Consider the following 19516-nt stretch of genomic DNA (forward strand, 5'->3'; position numbering starts at 1 on the left):
ATTCACATTAGTCAGTCAATTGTTCAGTTAATGTAACATTTGTTATCTATTAGGTATCTAAAGGTAATTTCTGTTACTAATTTGATCCCATGAATTTCACCCACATTAAAAACAAAACCACAGAAGGGGAACAGCAGCTCTCAGCACAGTGAAAGAATTTTTAAGGTGATGTGAACTCTGTTGAAAAAAGTGTGAGTGGCAGCTGGCTTTAGCACATTCTTACAGCCTTTATGTAATGCTACTTCCTTCTAGTGCCTATGAATTCTTTCTTAATATTAATTTTGTAATCCAGCAGCTCTCTGCCTACCATTTCTCATTTTTTTACCTTCTGCTTTACCCTTTCCTCCATGCTGCTCTTCCTGTTCAGCTCTGTGTTTTGATAGCACAGAATGAATAAATTTTGGACTCTAATTTACTTGTATTAAAGGCATATTTATGCTCTATGAGTTTAACATATTTTAAATGAAGTTTGAATATTTTATATTGCAAAGCACCTTTAGTTTTCATTGTGTTTGGCTATAAAGTAATTCCAGCCAAGATGTAACATCAGAATTTGTCACACTAAACTGATCTTATTTTGTCAAGTACATTCAAATACTTAACATCAAATTTAGTACAAACATTCACAAAGAAGTTGATGCTTTTCCAAATCTCTCTTTTCCCATGAGCTTGCTTTCCTCAGCTTCCTTTGAACTTCCCAAGTACACAGGAGCACAGAGCTCCTCATCAGTGTCTGGCCCATGGGAAATGGGGAAAGACAACCCTATATTTTCAGGACAAGAACATCCTGCCTGGAACCTCTGCTTTCCAGTGCTGCTGTTCACTTACTGCCATCCTCTGACATGACAGATAAGCTTGCCACTGCTGTAATGTCACCTGTCCTTAGCTTCTTCCTCTTTGTGGTCATTTTTTCCTTTCTTTTACTCATCCAACAAAATCCTAAATAAAGTTTTCTCAGTAGTTATGCATCTCCCTAAAGCAGAGGGGTTTGGGGTCTGGGGCAGTGTGAGGGATCACCTCTCAGAATCCTTTAAGGGTTGTGCTCCAGGCTGCACAGAGCTCTATGGGCACAGCATCCTTGAGTATTCACTGTATTATCCCTGCATTTTTTGGAAGATATCCACCTGTTCTGTCCAAGCTCTTGGCAAGCCTAGGCTCTCAAATTTTTATTAGACATAAGAGCTGTGTAGATATTTAACTTCAATTAGCAAAACAATATGGTGTTTATTCCTTTTTGTTTGTTTGTTTGTTTTATATACCAATGGAACCCATGGAAGGAGTTGGCATATTTGCTCTGGCTATAGATGCAGTTTTCATAAGTATCTCTTCAAAAAGTGTGGGCATGATGGTTACTTATAATCATGTTCTATTCACATTTTCTCTTAACTGGGTGTGAAGATTTGGATTTTCAGGGAAATGGGAAACAGATCACTGACATGGATCTCTTCTTTGTTTAAAAAGAATCCACAAACAAACAAACAAAACAATCAATGAAACAAAACTAGAAAATGTTGTTGTCTTTTTTCCAGGAGTAAAACTATTTGGCAAATGCAACATGAATCCACTAATAGTTTTGGCTGGTTTAGAGATTTCTTTTTATCTCCAATGAGTAAAGAATTGGCCAAATGTTTATCCCAGTTGTACTTCTGATATTTTATTAATTTTAAGAATATTCATAAAGTGATCTGATTATTTTTCTTTCCTTTTTTTCTGTTCCTTTTCTATACCAGCAATAAAAGTAAAGGGGATCAGGTCAAAACAAGCAAGAGGAGCAGAGCCTTACTTCAAAATTTTCAAGTAACTGAACAGTATTTCTGGTGGGACTGGCAGCAGAGTTCAAATTATCATAGAGTCATAGAATGTCAAGTTGGAAGGGACCTCAGGGATCATTTGGTCCAACCCTTCTAATTTTATTGCTTATAGGATATGTCCCAGCACCCCACTGAGGTGAGACTTAAAACTTTCCAAAGTGGGGGAATCCATCATTCCTCCTGGAAGACCATTCCAATGTCTGCCTGTCCTCACAGTGAAAGAAGCTTGGTAACTTCAGGGAAAAAACACAACAGGACAACTTCTGGGGAAAATTAAATTTGACTATGATTTCCTGATATCTTGAAAAGGCTGTGAAAGGACTGGGCTGCATTTTCTGTCCCCATGTAATCCTGTGAATACTTTTGCTCTATAGGAGTCAAGAATGCTTATCCTTTGATATGTGATATAATATTCCCCAATTATTATTTCACCTTTTCTTTCTCTGAAAACTGGGAATTGAATGTCTGCCTGTGACCACAGGGGACCAGACTTGATGACCTGGGTGGTTTGGAGCATCCTTGCTTGCTGACAGCAACCTGTCAAACTCCTCTTTCCTTTCCCTTGGCTGCAGAGATAAAGATATAGCCCTGAAACTGTTTTTAACACTAGCAATGATCCTCTTGGGAAGCAAGTTAGGTGCCTAAGTTTCAAAACCTGAAGCTTAAGTTCCTTAGGCACTGGATAGGTTTTTTGAAGTCTTTCTGTTTCAAGTCTGAGATTGCCTTGGAGGTTATCATCAGTGGATGGAGTCAGCTGGGTTAGCTAAGCATATGCAAAATGCCTTGGGCAGTTTTCAAGAGCAGATTCACAGCAGTTAGGTTTGTTTTGATTCTTTTCCTCCTTTTATGCACTTTTTTGTTCCTGGAAGCTTTTTCCTTTCCCATTGTAATGAATAACCCAAACTTCAGCACATTATACCTTTTTTTTTTTTTTTTTTTTTTTTTTTGCTTTGTAACTTTCACTACTTCTTTGTGTCCATCATGAAAAATTCTCTCTTCCCTTCAGGAACATGGGCAAAGAACATTGACACTATTTGTAGGTGTCTTTTTGCTCCCTGAAATGCTCTCATTTTGCTTGTATTTTCTGAAGACTTGCATGTCATTAAATTTAATCTTCTATCTCCTTTGCTTAATAAAGATCTCAGGTACCTGAATTTCTAAATCTGTGTCTTGTTTGATTTTTGCTTGTACCCAAGGCATCTCTTATTCTAAGACTAGATATTTAACTCCCTTATGAGTGGGAAAAGCAGTGTATGGCAGGGAACAATCAAGACAGTGATTTCTTGATAAGAGCACACTCTCAATTGTTGGCTCAACTTTCTTCTGCAATTAATTTTTAATATCTCCCCTTAATGTTGTGTTGAATGTGAATGAGAATCCAGTAATCGGGCCTCATTTTTTTGCAGCAGGGAATTTTTCCCTGCAGTCAAAGGGTTATTCACCAAACTATGAGGACTGTAGTCCAAAGAGAGGCAGTTGTCCAGACTTAAAAAAGCCCAAATCAGTTATGCATATGTTACATTATCAGATGCCTTTTCCTTAAGAGGATTTCAGCAAGATTTTTATATCTCATCATAGTTAACTCTGAAGATATAAAATACTGAAACTATTTTAAAAAATTACCTTGAACATGCTAGAATTGCCTAAATATTAAACTGACATCTCTGTCACACTGCTCCTGTATACTATTTAGAAGTCATATGAGGAAAATTTATCAATGCTTGTCCATAAAGCAATAATTGTCATGTTTGCCCTTTTCTTTGGACAAGACATGGTATGAATTAGTGGAATTATTGACTACTAGAGCATTAACCAGTCATTCAGCCCTTTCTCTGAAGGAGAACTTGCTGCTGGGGGAACTGTTGTACCACTTGTGAATCCTTTCCTTTCCAGAAGAGGCAGCTTGGGTTGTGAAGCATGAAAGAAAGAGACAAAAAATACCCTTGCCTCTGCAGTAGCTCCTTCAATACAAGGGCTAAAAAAAAAACAAAAAAAAAAAACCAGGGGGTGGGGAGGAAGACTAATATGGAATTTCTGTTCCTATGCTTTGGAACTTGTGAGAACATCCCTGAAATGTCAGGTCTGCCTCTGACATTTGCTTTTGGCAAGCAGTAGGCTCTCTGCAGAGGAGCAGCTATGACCAGTGACAGAGCTGAGCCACAAAATTTTGTGGCTTCTGTGCTCATCTTTTTCTTGTTGCCCAAAAGTATTCAGACACACCTGGTGCAGACTTCACTGCTACTAAGGGATAAAGCCACATGGTTTATGCTTACATGGATATATATATTTGAAAAAAAAACAAACCTCAAAAAACCAAAAAGAGAAAAACCAAAAAAACCAAACCACCAAACACTTTTTTTCAGGATAAATTTCTCCCTGACCATTCTTATTTTCTTTCTGTTTAGCTGCAGGCAAATCCTGCCATGAAGCAAGTCAGACACCTAGTGTCTGGTTCAAACTCATTCCCTGAGTCTGTAATTCATACAGGAGATGTGCCTGGAGTTGTTGCTTGGCACTTAGGAAATCCTGGGCGTCTAAAAGACTTTTACACATGAACTTTGAAGAGATTAAAAGTGACTTCTAATTATCTAACAGCAAATGCAAACCTGAATTTCACAATAATGTACTGATTTACAGTAAAAGTTGTGTGACTCTTAGTGCTTTGAATAATATTTACTGTAATTGTCTGCCATTGCATACATTCCTAAACACTGATCTGGACAAAGGGAAAATTATATTTATACTTCTTAGTCAAAGTATAAACATTCGCTTTTCTTGTATTAAACCAAAAAATCCACAGCCCTCAAATACACACTGAAAATGTGACCCTACTTTTTTATACAAGTTGGAAAGTTCAGTTTGACATCAAGATCATTTTTGTTTGGTTGTTTTTTGAGGAAAAATTGTTTATAAGTGATGATAAGAGTTTAAAAGTATTTATAGCTGGACTCCAAATTAAATTTTACTTAGTTTGATGTCATAAAAGTGGAATGGTTTAAAATATATGTATATATATTTATACTACATATATCACCTTTCCTGGCAATTTTCCCACTCAAACCTTATGTGTGATACATTATAACAAATTACAAGTCATGATTGATCAGCTCTGCCCTTCCCAAGGGAAAATCAATGCTGGCAGCAGAGTTCCAAGTCTTCCAACCCCAGGTCCCTCCCTGGGCATCCCCTGCCAAGGTGTTGGTGGCCATGCCGTTCCCTGGCTGGCCAGAGGGTGCCTCTCTCAGCCTGCCTGGGGGAACAGCCTGGAAATTCATTCTTTTCTTCTCTTGAGTCCTGCCAAGTTTAGTTTAGTTTAGAAACAAAAAAACAAACAAAAAAATTAGAAAAGCTTCAAAGATTAAACCACTTTCCTTAATATTACTAAAGCTTTGTGCCTAGAAAGAAACTTTTTTACTCTCAAGGCTCCCTAAAACGGTTTTCTTGTTCTTATTTGGCTCGTTTTTAAGGAATGATGCAGCTTGTGGTCCTTTATCTTGCTGCACACACCCCAGCCAAGGAGCTGAGTGTTCCCCGAGGAAACAAATCCGTGGCCCGAGGAACTTCCAGTGTGGGGCTGCCAGGGCTGGGCTGGGGGATGCACTTGGAGCCATTGGCATTGCTCAGCTCCTCCCAGCTGGACCAGAGGGTGATGAAGTGTGAATTAGTCTTAAAACAAAGTAACTCGCTCTGCAACTTAGCAGGCGTACAGATGGCTCTACTTACCCTGGCGATTTTTGTGGCAGCCACGCAGAAATGCCACACTAATGTTGCAAACAAGAACAGAAGAACTTTTTAAACTGTTTTCTTCCTTAGAAAAGAGCTGCAATAATTAAGAGAAGCTTCAGAGCTGGATGGGCAGCTTTGTGGAAATACAGTTTCTTAGTCATTGACTTAGAAACATTTTGCACTATTGCGGTGTGGGGAAAATTTCCCCTTTTTTTGTGATAGGAAGTTTTTTGTTGTTTTTTTTTTTCCTGGGATTGCAAGTTTGAAGAAGCTGAACTTGTTTTGCTCAGCTGTTTTCATTTTGAGTTCTACTGAGACTATCTTACTATGTCAGCTTTGCTAATTGAGCTGGATAAACTTTCTTCAGATGCCACTGAGAGCAAAAAGGATTCTAAACCAGATTTTAAGGAAGGCAAATTCAGGGAATCCTGTGCTGACTATCAAGGTGTTCACCTTCACTGCTCACACTCTGCACCAGCTGGTAAGCATGTATTTATATAAAACTATTTCCTCAAATCTGTGTCTGTTTACCCATGCAACACGTTGCAAGTCTAAAACTCAGTAAGGAAAATACAGAATACTCTGCTGTCACATACATGCAATATGTAAAGTAATTTTCAGTTTGGGTAAAGGGTAGAATATATCTGCTTTAAAATATCACTCTAGCATGTAGGGTACTGCTGTAGGAAGAGCCCAGGTACCTTGGCACTGCCTGGAAGAAAAGCTTTCTGTAGGAGATGGTATGGTTTCTGTATATTGGAGCAACCCCAGGAGCAGCTCTGACAGTAGACTTTGCAAAGTGTGTGTGTAAACTCTGCTCTCTGCTACTCAGTACTTGGGCTCCTCTTTTGCCTGGTATTTTTTATCACCTCAGTGCTTGTAAAGAGGAAACTGCACATGCTGGAAGAATTTTTTGGGTCTTTTTTCCATTAACAGTGTGTCTTATTGCTTGCTTTTATTTTGTGATAGGTGTACAATAGGTCTTTAAAAAGCCAATTAACTGAGCACCATGAAACTTTAATTTCTCTTAAAATTCATAGTCAAGGAAAACACAGAATGTGACTGCCTTGAATTGTCCACTATAAACAAGGGGTCTGTCTGCAGTTATTCAGTAGAATCCCAGCTATGCCCTTAAAGCCTTCTAAGGTATTAAATGGTCATTCATCTAGGAAATACCATTTAAGAAGAGTTACATGTGGCCTACATGTGTATTTTGACCTGCTCAGCCCCCAAAATATAATTTAATTTTGATCGTGTTTTCACTTGCTTATGACAAAGCACAGACAAATAATGAGAATCTGAAAATAAGGGACACTTTATCCTGGGACAGGACAACTAACCTGCAGTAGGAGACTGGCAACTTCCACTTGGCTCCAGTAGATGCATATGTATATAAAGCTTTTATATTTTTAACTCTGCAACAAACTCTGTAACTTTTTTCTCTACTTAGGTTCTGTTCTTACACATTAAGATTGTCAAATAGTAGGATTATAATGCTATAGTGCTGATATATTGTCAAAGTACTTCTGAGTTTCATTAATGAGGGCTTAAAGCAAATGCAATTTCATGTCTTGCCTTATAAAATTTTCCTTGATATGTGTATTTTACCAGTGTTTCAAATAAGCAAGCCCTTTGTAGTTTCCAGTGATGTGTTGTCTGAGGTCTGAATGGAACAGTGTAAACAACTCCTAATTTCCTTCCACATGTCACCAAAAGAAACTTCTAGTTGCTCAGCCATGGCTCTTAATAAAGAACCCTCTTGCTGGGGGGTTCCCTCACCCCCCAGGACTTCACCCTCTATAGTTGCAGCCTTGGGAACCTTACATCTAGGCTCAATGTTTTTCTAGATTTTAAATTTTTAAAAAGGATTTGAAGAACTCTCTCCTCTGATCACCAACAAGTGGTAGTAAAATGGTACATAAACCATACAGGCTGTTCTAGTAATACACTAAGAAACAAATTGTAAGCAATAGCTTATAGACCACGTACATAATTGTTTTCCTCTTTGCCCACTGCCCAGATGCAGCTATCAGTGCATCTATCAATACAGGATACAAATGTTTTCTGCATCACCAGAAAAGTCTCCTTTGCTTACTACCAAAGTTATCAAAGTTATCAAAGCCGGGGGAGGTTTAGGTTGGACATTAGAAAGAATTTCTTTATGGAGAGGGTGATCAAGCATTGGAATGGGCTGCCCAGGGAAGGGGTGGATTCTCCATCCCTGGAGATATTTAAAAAGAGCCTCAGTGCCATGGAACTGCAGCGGGAGTGGATCAAGGGTTGGACTTGATGATCGCTGAGGTCCCTTCCAACCCAGCCCATTCTATGATTCTATGAATATATAAGGAAAGTGGACTGATTGCCACAACACTCATGTCCTTCCAACTCATTCCTTTAAATCATATTGTTAAAATAGCATATAAAGACTTAGATTTTTAAGAAATGTTAAATATCTCAGTGGTTTCTCCATCTACACAGTCAACTTGCCTCCTACCTTCTACTAGAGACCTGCTTGTCAATTTGTGCTCATTATTCAAGGACAAAAGATGTAAGCAGAGAGGCTCATTTCTTCAAACAACTAAACACAGTGTTTCATTGCTGGGTTCAGGCTCTCCATGTGTAAGACACACTCTGCTGTAGGCAGGCTGTTCAAACTTGACTCTTGCACCCATTTTTTTGACCTTTGTTACCAAGTCTGCACTGGTTTGTTTTCTAAGTATTGACTTGATCTTTCAAATCAGGGAAAGTCACAGGAATATTTGCAAGGGTAGCATATTCTTTTTGTAGACATACTTCATCTATTGCTACTGAGGGAATTTGGGAAATAAAATCTACAATTATAAATCATTATAGTATCTTTACTAGGACTTAGCTGACCTACCCAACTCTCCAATTGAAAGTAAATAGCTCATTAGAGGGAGGAAGAGCACAGAAGAGAAATGATGCCTCTGGGAAAAATGAAATTTCTATATTCAGCTTCTTTTCCATTTATTTTAGCCCTGTGCAGAGAGGAGTCATAACCCCCTGGGGGAGAGGTGAATGCCTCTGTTCTTTAGGCAGCTCTGAATTATTCATTAGCTTCAGGATTATTTTTTGTTTTATTAATGAAATTTTGGTACAGAGGGCAGTGCCAAGGAAAAAAATATCTTCCAGTTGAGTAGATCTTTAGGCTGAATAGCTAGAAGAATGACACTCAGGAATCTCAACTCAACTGAAGACATATTATGGAACTGGGAATGTCAGCCTCCAGCCACCCAAACCAGGACACTGCTACACAATCATAAATGAATAGAATCTCTAGATTTTCCTGACCTTTGTGATATTTATATGAGTATGGTAATGACCTGAGTTAATCTGATGTAAAAAAACTAAAAACAACTTGCTGAAAACATAAGATGAGTAAAATTTAGAAGGGGCATCATGGGAGAGAGAATTATACATGGTTATCTGTGCAGGAAGATGAATCTTATAAATAGAAAGAGTTTTGAGTGGTGCTGGAAGAGACAAATGTGTTTTTCCAACAGCACGTGGTGAGGAAAAATTTGGCTGCCTATTAGTCTCAACCCCAAAATGTTCTGGATTGCTGGCAAGATAATAAATTGAGATAGTATCTTTAGGAATTATATATTTGTCTGTGGAAAAGTATTAGTATTTAGATTTTTATCATAGCTGGGCTCCTGCCTCTGGGGAGGCGTGGGGAAGTCAGATCCAAATACATCAATCTCTTGAGCCAGTGCAGTTATGCCAAACCTCTCCAGCTCCATATTTTGTAAAGTGAATTGGCTTCAGGTTTTTATTTTAATGCTTTGGTTGAACATTTAAGTTGGCTATTTCTAAAATACATGTCCTTTGTCAAAATGAACTAGCACTTGAAATCTGCATCCTAAATTACATCATGTATCATAAATCCATTAAGTAAGCAATAGCCTGCCTTATTTTGCTGCTGTTCTTCTGTTTTGCTCTGTAATGCAGTGTGCTCTATGAAAACTCATAATGTAGTCAGTTACTGATATTAATCATTTCAATGTTGCTAATAAGATTTAGATTTCATTGAAAGGAACAGAATGATGTATGTTGAATATGAGCTAAATCTTAACTGAGTCCTAAAGTGCAAACCAATTTCTACAGTGCCTTTCTCTTGTGTATTTTAAAACCAATAATTTTCTTGTACTGCCTTTTGGAAAGGAAATTCTTAACATTTATCAGCAAGGTTTTCTTCTGGTTTAAATATTCTTTTTCTTAATTGCTATTCTCTGTCATTCTTCTCCTTGTAAGATAAAGAATAACAAGTCAATTAACTGCAGTCATTAGAGATAGATTTTTTGGCAGTTACCACACTATACATGGCACTGGGACTGTGAATAAGAGGCTAAAACTGATTTCTGCTTTCCTTAACTAGGCAGGAAGAAATTGCTAAGAACCAGAATTCCATGAAGTCACCAAAATAAATTGAATCAGTCCATGCTTCATGGTTTCATCTCATCGTGGTGTATCTTTGCCCTTTATATTCCAGATATCTTGATTTTGACACTCCAAAGCTGCTCCCCCATCTTTTCTATTCAAAAGTTTTCAGTTCTGTAAGAAAAATGATGAAATATTCATTGAAAGCACTCTTGCAAGGGTATTCCTTTACTCAATCTTTCTTTCACCCCAACAACATTCAGCTGAACCTGAACAAGGAACTGATTATTTAAGTGAACCATCACCAAAATCTCATGTTTCTATGTCACAGATTTATGCTCTATATTCCTGCTGTCTGATTCTATTTTGCCAAAGGATGAGACTTACAGGTCTGCATGGCAGTGCAGCTTTAAGGAAACAAAAATTAATGAATTTAGAATCTTGTCCTATGGGCCTTGCTGAGCCAAAGTGGCTTTTTTTACTCAATGACATTTTGACAGACTAAAGCCTGGATTCTGGCCAGTCTTTCAGAAAGGCAGTTTCTGATGTACATCAATCAAGAGTATAATTATGTCAGTCTCTGGATTTTCTAAAATGACTGTTTTGCAAAATTTTTGCACCCTGAAAGTTATCTCTGAGTAAGCAAAGGGAACAGGAATCTCCTGCTCCAGTGCCTGAGTTGGCCATTCATGGTGTGCCTGGTCTGAGGTGCCAATGTTTGCTGCTTGCTTCTGTTGACTAAATTTAATCTCATTTTGGAAACAAAACAGTAGTAAAAATAGCAAGTATATTCTGGGTAGCACTGATAGATGTTTCTGTCAAAAAAAGACAAAAGATAGTCAGGATTAAGAAACTCCATGGCTCTGCATAGTTCTGTGCCCGTTTTATTTTTGTTTATCAAAACCCAGGGGGAATATAAATCTTCAAAATTCAAGGATGATCAAATCTAAGTTGAAAGGAGTTTGTCTCACATGTTGGCTTCTTATTATTCTTGAAAGTGATTTGGCCTTGTTCACTAACTAATTTAACTAAATGATGTAAAAGATGTGGTGAGTTATAGTTTTTCCTTCATTTCTGGAAGAACAAAGTTTTGTACAGACTTTTCACACAGGAAATACTTCTGGGTTGTTTACTTGCCTGATGAAGGAAATAGGAAGAACCAGTCCAAGAAGTGCAAATAGATGTCCCATTTATAGACATTTTGTCAACATCAAAATTCACAAATTTTACCACAATGCATTTTTGGCATGTTCTATTCTTTCTTTTAGTAATATCTGTTGCAGTAGAATTAAATGTGATCACTTTTATTTTTAGAAACCTTGTTTCCTAATGCTATAATTTTTGATCTCCGTGTGCTTTCCTTCTGATCTTTGCTGGGAAAATTTGGGAGCTCTGGGAGGAAATGATTATTCTTTTCTGTGTTTCACCAGGCTTATTGGAACTTATTGATGCAGCTCAAAGTCTGCCTTGTTTGGTCTCCTGTTTCTGGCTATTTCAGGGGAAAGAACAGGAAAGCATCTTTTTGGCCATGTATCCAGTACCTCCTCAAGGATATCCTACCACTTGATCTGACTAAGCAGCACTTAAGTCTGGCAGGAGGAACAGCATTAAACTAAAGAAAAATCAATCTCCAGATTCCCAAAGGGAGAGACAGGAGTTCTCAAACCACTGCTGTTGCTTTGTCTCCAGTGTTTTTACATGAAACAAAAGCTCAGCCTTTGCTTCCTTGAAATCTTGGAACAGTGAGCTGCATACTCAGCTTATCTGCACTACAAACACAGCATTTTCTACAAGGCCAAGTTTGGACTGGTAGCTGGGCAATGTCCAAGCCAGGCAGAGTCTAAGAGGAAGAAATGGACCTGGTCTTCTTGCTCAAAGAGGGAACAGATTTTTGTAAGTGGTGCAGGTTCAGTGGTTTCTTTGAACTCCTTTGGTTTGGTTTTCTTGAAGGATAAAGGACAACTTAGAGCTCAGGAAGTTTTGTTTTTTGGTTTGGGTTCTTTTTTCTGCATTAAACAGTCCACGGAAAACCTGAGGAAGCTCCCTCCTCCAAATGTGTGCAGAACTTAAAACTTTTTAAATTGTTTTCTCCTATAAATGTTATTCTCGCCCTAAGTGTTCCTTCTTCCTCCCCTTCCCTGTCCGCTTCTCTTTAAGACAAGTTCTTGGAAAAGTCAAACTTTTAGGAAGTTTGGCTGCTAAATCCCAGTTCTTCCTGAGTAATGTTATGTTTGTCTGAAGTTTTGTTTAGGGATGGCTCCATAGCATCTGGGTCAGGTTAGCCTTTTCCTGTCCAGAATTTTGAATTTAATGTGTGTGTTAATACATTCCTGCTTCACAGAGCATCAGATGCAAAAGGGATTGAGTTAGAACTCTGTTCATTTTTAGATTAAAGTGGATTTACATGTTTTCTCACTACTGTGCCAGGCTTTGTCTAAAGTGTTCTGCCAGTTCCCACTCCATAAACTGAAGAACTTGCTTGTTTAACCTGAAGGCAGAATCTGTTGAGGAGTAAAAATGTAAACACATTAGTTCAACGGGAATGGTACATTTTAAGTGTTTATTCCTTTTATGCTTATTTTAAGGGACCTGAATAACCTGACTTAATTTCACTCTTGTGATTAAGATGCAGCAACACTATTAAGGGTTTCAGAGAAAAGCACAGGGCAGGTACGTGCTGCATGAACCTGCTTTGGGAGCTGCTGATCTGCACATTCTTCCTCTGCACTTCCCACTGCACACAGCTGGCAGCTGACTCTCTGCAGTCTGCATGTGGAGCTACTCACTTAAAAACTTTTTGCAACCCAAGGCTGACTTTATTGATTGAAAGCTTTTCTTTGGAGATATTTTGGGTGTCAGAAAAGCATTTTTCCATTTTTCACTATTTTTAATACCATAAATTAAGGCTTTTTTTTTTTTTTTTTTTTTTTTTTTTGTCAAGTTGAGATGCAAGACACATTTCCTGCAGTTGGTATGAATTATCATAATTTATTTCCAGTTGATTTTTTTTTTTCTTTTCATAATAATATTCCCTTTTTGAAAGAGGAATTAATGACTAAAAGACCTAGGATTGAAGGCTGTTACTTTGACTACCTTGAGACTGTTTATGTGGCTTTCTCTCTTGTGTTGCTTCTCAGGTTGCCCCTGCTCTAAGTTCTTATGCCAGGAGAGGCCTTGACCAGATGTGACCAACCTTTGGCTATTTTCAGGTCCCTGGAGTCAATGTGACAGTAGCCTGAAGGAACAAATGGTGGAACTGGTTCAGAAAGCATCCTCTGCAAGTTCTTCCTGACCCAGATGCCAGAATGAAATAACCAAGAATTGCTTGATAGGGTGTAACTTGGCTTGATGTCCTATTTCAAAACCCCCGGCCCGTCAAATGTTGATGAAATGCTGTCTCTGCCTTTAAAAGAAACAGAAACTCTTCTGTGTTTAGTTCTTCAAGGGAATACAATTAAGAGTTTATGCATTATGTAAACCACATGTTAACCTTTTAAACCTAAGGTCTGCAGACTTTAAACAGTTTAGAGAATTTTTCAATAAAATTATCAGCTTTCCTTCCCAGCATATAGAGCAAAGAGAGAGAACTTTCTGCAGGGCACTGTTCTTGTCTTGCACTCTTGAAGCCTGAGCTCACTGAGCTGAGGTTTTTTGTGACTGCAAACCCAGAGGGTCTCCACCTGCTTTTTGGGGTCACTGTCCCAGGGACAGTCTTCTGCTGGGCTGGGGCTTCCCTTCTTCAAGCTCTTATTAACATTAAAAGGTTTGGGGTGAAAGTACAGTCTGCTCCAAGCAATGCCCAAGTGAATTCAAACCTTTCAATGGATTTTGGGTCAGATTCAATATGCATGTATAATGCAGGCAGAAAGGATTGGTGATGGGATGGAAAACATGAAAAATATCCCTTGCCATCTGGTATTGTTGACAGTTTACTGGCACGATGTCTTGCAGATTCCTGTACATGCTGCCTCTGAGAATAGGTGTAAATATTGATCTCTGCCATTATCACCAAAAGATATAAATACATTTGGGAGAACTGGTATAACAATAACCTGACCAAGATCAGATCTATTGACAATTAGAGCTTTGACATTTTGACTCCTGAAAACACTTTTTATGCAGTACCAGGTACTGCTACATTCCAAATGAGACTACATTGAGTTTAATTTATACTGCTACACCTTCTGCAAATGCCATTCTGAGTTAACAGAAGAATTCTGTAATCTCCCAGCCTAACCCAAGTATAATTCTTCCCAGTATGGCAAAATCAATGTGTAAGATATTGGGTTTTACAGGCCAAGGTACATGTCTTTTGTTTTTAAACGTATGAGTCTTTATCAAGATTTCACTAATTAATCAAAATCAACCGGAAGATATCTGAATCAGATAAAAAAGTTATTTCTGATTTTATGAAGATGCATTGCTGCTTCATCCTTAGCCTTTTGTCTCACTGTTCATAGCAAAATTCTCCTGCTTACAAAGGTATTTTAGTTTCAGAATAACATGACAGTTTCTGTAGTCAGCATTACCTCATAAATGAGTGCTTTCATTACTCCTGACAGCAGGCTTAAAATGTTTGTTAATGTAGTACAGATGTATGGTGTGAAGCAATTAATATGACATACAATTTGTACCCAACCTTCCTGACAAATACCAAGTGTCAAGTTCAGTAGAAAACAAGTCATAATCACTTCTCCATGCAACATGCTTTGAAAGTACATATAATTTATGCTGATGATGGCTTTTTTCTCAATGAAGCACTTGAGGAGAGGCAAAATGTGTGGTCTAGGTAGGCCAAAGTAGAGGTTTATGTTATACTTTAAAAAAAAAGCACCCAGTCAAGGATGTGTTTGTCATACATGAGCAGTGGTTGAGTAGATGGCAGTGAAATACTTTTAAGGACACCAGTTAACTTTTGTGAACACAGATCTGTACCTGAACAGACTGAACACTCTGTCTAAAGCCTCAAATTCATGAAAGCAAGCTTCCCAGGACAAAAATAATCTTTTGTGTTCAAAATGTAATAATTCCAGCAAAGTAGGCAATGAATTACAACCAAGTGGGCAATTAAATGTTGGAGGTCTGTTTATTTTGCATTTATTTTGAACTTGGCATTTTTCATTGTGTGATAGGAAGGGAAGTCTCTACTGCTGTTCCTTGGCATGTGTTCATGTACCTGTTTACAGCTGGCTATGCTGTCAGTTTATAAAATGAGAGGAAAAATTAAGTTCTCTTCATGGCTCTGTATCAAAGCTGTAACTTTAACACAGCCACCGATACTGTCAGGCTGGGTAGAATACAGTTTTTCCTTCTGAAAACAAAAATAAAATTCAAAGGATATGAGGTTGCCTTATTAATGTTTAGGTCAATAACAACAGTGTCATTCTTTCTTTTATTTGCAGAAATGTGTAGTTAATAATTTCATGAGGGTTATAGTTTCACTTTTCAAAATTAGTTGTGCAGTTTTTATACAGATTTGAGTAATTTATCCTGTATGGTGTCTCTTTTAATAACTGATAAACTATAGCATTGGGTAGCCTTTGGGGAATCTGTGTTCAATTCTCTCTGTTGCCAGCTGTACTCTGTAAAATGACCAGAGTGTGACTGCAGAGGAAGATCTGCTTTAATTTTTAGAGTTTGTATGGTCAAGTTTTCTCTCTGCTCCTCTGAACTGGCTCTATGGAAGAGAGATAATGTTTGGGTTTTTGGTTTTTTTTTCCTTAAAAAAGAGCCAAAAGCAAAAAACCAACCCAAATAAAATACCCCAAACCATGTTAACACCTGGCTCTGTTCACACAGCTGTGCTATCTCAGTAGTATTTTAAGATGAACTCTTGTAGCTCAGATGATCCAGAGGTATGTAGGGAAAATGGCACAATATGTCCCACAATATTTTGCTCATATTTGTGATTCAATAGATTTGCTGGAAAAGAAACAAGAGTCATGGGAGCTTGAAGATGGCTCTTGCAAATACCACTGTAGATAATCTTCAGAAATTTTGATTCTGCTTGGAAGCATTGAAGCCTCTAAATTTAGTATTTCCTCTAGGAATATTATGACCTCAGGACAATTTCACTAGAGCAATTCTCATTTCTTTTCTGTCCCATATAGGGGAAACAAAGCAAAGCAAAGACCAGTAGTATTAGGTAAGATATCCAGACTAAAATTTATTCCAAATTCTTCTCAATGCAGCAAAGCATTGCTTTCAAATACTTGGTGACAATTAGAAGTAAAAGGTGGGTCATTTATTTGAAACCTATCTAAGCAATGTCTGGAAATGTTATAAGCAACAATAGAAATGAGGGATTTTTTTGCGTGGTAACAGCTATCCTAATGTTCTGTCTCCTTCATGTTAGTCTGTAATTTAGCAACTCACATATTTCAGGTACATTTACAGTGAAAAGGAGTAGAACCAAGACTATAAAATCCTGAATAGTAGGATTTATTATTATTATTATTATTATTAGGTCATGTGTGAAAATAAGAGACCTCTCTAAGCAATTGCTTTGGATTGGAAACACTGATAAAACAGAAAAATTTCCTTAGATAAGAAGTGGTAACACTGCATCCCTCATTCAAGCATTAGGTGTCTGAAGCAACTCAAAGAATATTAGAAATGTTAATCAAATTGAGGCTTTCTTTGTGCCTGGATAATAGTGGTTAGCTGAATACAAAGCCATAACATCACAGAATAAGGCAAATGATAGTAAGGACAACTCTATTGTTTTGAAATGATAGTAAGGACAACTCTATTCTTTTGATTGCTCAATTCATTCAGGTTTAATAGTATCAGTATTAACAAAAATGTAAAATTAATGAAAGCTCAGTATTCATTCATCTGGCAAGATGCCAATGCCACGATAAAGAAGAACAACTGTGATGAATCTTGTTAAACATTCTGGGCCTGATTTTCCAGCATGAAGGGTTTAGATTTACTTTTCTCATTTTAAAATAACATCACTAGAATAATATATGTAACTCAATTATATTTCCCTCTATCTACAACCTCACTTAATCCTTTGCAGTGTCCTGTCCTTTGGGACTTTTTAGACGGCTGAGCCAAACTTCAGTGCTGTTATTTTTCAGATGTCTAAGTGAAAACACTGGAAAACCACAAAGTTTGAGTCAAAGAAAGAATCTCTCCAGTGGGTATCACCACAGGGAGCAGCATCCCACTGTGCTCAGACAGGGATATTCCTGCTTCCACCTGTTCCCTCTGCTCCTACCTGCAGTACAGGGCTGACATCAGCTCTCACATCCATTGAGCTCCTCACTGAGCTGCTTCAACTTGCAGACCCTACAGAACACCCTTTTTTTCCTGCTGATTTAATTTTCTGTGGCATTTGCTGGCTGAAACACCCCAGAGGGAGCTGATGGATGACAGAATGAGGGGAAGGCAAGAGGCGTGTGGCTGGAGTAGGGGGAGTTGTCTTGGGGGTGCAGAAGGACAATGCTTTTGTGCCCAGCTGGAATGACTTTCTGCTGCCAGAGCTGTATAAAGCTTCTTCTCTTCCAATTGGCAGTTTCTCATTTTGTGGCAGGCATCAACATTGTCAGGTTTCGGAGTCTTTCCTAAAGTTTGCAAAGGATGGGGATTTCCCTTCTTTCTTTCTTCTTTCTGCAGTGACCATTCAGTAAAATGATAGTGCAGGTATAAATTTGTTTAATAATCCCTTGGCTCTACACAAAACCCCTCTGCCCCTTCCACTTTGTTCAGAGCATTCAAATCTCCAGAGGGAACCCTGTGGCACATCAGTTCCAGTGGGTGGGCAGGCTGTGCATATTTGAGTGCTCCCAACTTTGCCTGTGGCAGCTGGAATGCCCCCAGTGAGGGCTCCATTGTTCTCTCCTTGTTTCCAGAGACTTGTGAACGACTGCATGACACAATGCTAAAAATATTTCTGACTGTTAAACATTTCTTGTCTTTTCCTACCCAGATGGATTTAGGGCTATTTTCACTTAAATTTTTCTACATAAATGGCAGGCTAGAGAATCACTTGAGCACTGGGCTGTTCTTGGCCCCTCTTACTGTCTTTTTCCATAAACATGGGTTAATTAGGTGTGACATTGGAGAGGCACAACAGCAGGGATAGGATTCATGTGTAGAAATGTAGCACATATGAAAAAATAATTGGTTTTATTGCAACCACACTTCAAAAAAAAAATTATTACAATTACAATTCATAGGACAAACTGTAACAAAGCAGTTGGCAACATTTTTCTGTTACCCTTTTATATTTTTAGATTTTAAAGCACTTCAAAACATGTTTTCTTGTTACCCTTCTACAAGGTAAGAGTGAGCCCAGTACCATGCAGATCCCCTGTGCTGTAAGATGGATCCAGTACTTTTTGTAAAAGTATTTGTATGTCAGGCCATGCTAAAAGTGTTTTCTCCCTGATAGTCTGAAAGAAGCAAAAAGAGCCATTATCCTCCCATGCTTTGGCCATTAACAAAGCACTTGCTATCACTGAGAATTTTATTGTCAATATATACACAAATGGAGACAAAGAATTTGATTAACTTACACTGTGCTGTTGACTGAGCTGTTTGTGCCTCCATCTAGGATGCAAGAAAATACAATAAATAATATTTAGGTCTTTGTTAAAAGTATATTGAAAAAGTTAGAATCAGCTTGGCTTCCTTCACCCTAACACAGCTTTTATTTAACCAAAATGTTATTGTGTACAAACCAGATTTAGTAACTTAAACTTAATCTTAAAAATATTGTGAAAGTACTGCTTGACAAGTTCCAAATCTGCATACCTGTCAATCATGTGGATAAACTGGATTTTGTACTGGAGGGACTCCAGCCATTCCCATCATTTGATATGTATTTGTACATTCATTTTCTTTATTGACCAGTGTATATATTTCAGTCTCTTTTATTTGGACTTTATTGTCAAGAACAAAACAAAAAAACAAAGTAATGATCATGTATATACTGAAGGGAAAGAAAATGTAAATCAGCTAAATTCAACCACTGTTTCAAATTCATGCCCTTTGATGAAAAATTGGAGGTCAGCATAAATATATCACCGAATGCACATTTGTAATGAAAGAATGCTTTTATCCCTAGCAAAATATATCTAGCTGTTTGAAGTTACTTGGGGTTTTATTGTATACTTCTAAATCCTTTAATAGAGTTAATCTGTATGCTTTAAATGCTGAACTCTAGAAATATATTCATTCTACAGCTGCAATGCACTTCTGTTGGGAAGAAGAATATTGGTTGCTGAAATGCCTTTTGTTTCTTTAATTCACATAGCTTACCAGAGCTTTTCATGTCCTTTTAAAGCCAATGAATTTTCTGGGCAATAATATTTCTTGCTTTAAACCGTCCACATGAAATATAGGACTTCAGAAAAAATTCTGCCAGAAAAGAAATTGGTAGAGCCCTGCAGCAATTCCATACAACACGTGCATGGTTTGAGGTAGGATGGAAACAAAGTAAGGTGAGGTGAATTTGAATATTTTGAGAAATATCAAACAAGCTGAGGTTACTGAACAGCAGGTGCAAGTTGTGCTGTTTTCCAGTATCACCAGTATTTCCTACAACACCTTTATTTACCTGTGCATGC

General features: G+C 37.8%; 1 protein-coding gene across 2 annotated transcripts in view; it reads left to right on the forward strand.

Annotated features, from left to right (window-relative positions):
• Positions 1-5854: 5854 nt before the first annotated feature.
• ANO3 (anoctamin 3) overlaps positions 5855-19516 on the forward strand; it is a 104273-nt gene continuing 90611 nt past the window's right edge. For both annotated transcript variants that reach the window (XM_071762170.1, XM_071762171.1), the window contains exon 1: positions 5855-6018. In XM_071762170.1, coding sequence (XP_071618271.1) covers positions 5865-6018 — 154 coding nt within the window. In that variant the 5' untranslated portion in view covers positions 5855-5864. The remainder of the gene's footprint in view (positions 6019-19516) is intronic.

This window comes from Heliangelus exortis, chromosome 18 (genome assembly GCF_036169615.1).
Source record: "Heliangelus exortis chromosome 18, bHelExo1.hap1, whole genome shotgun sequence".
NCBI lineage: Eukaryota > Metazoa > Chordata > Aves > Apodiformes > Trochilidae > Heliangelus > Heliangelus exortis.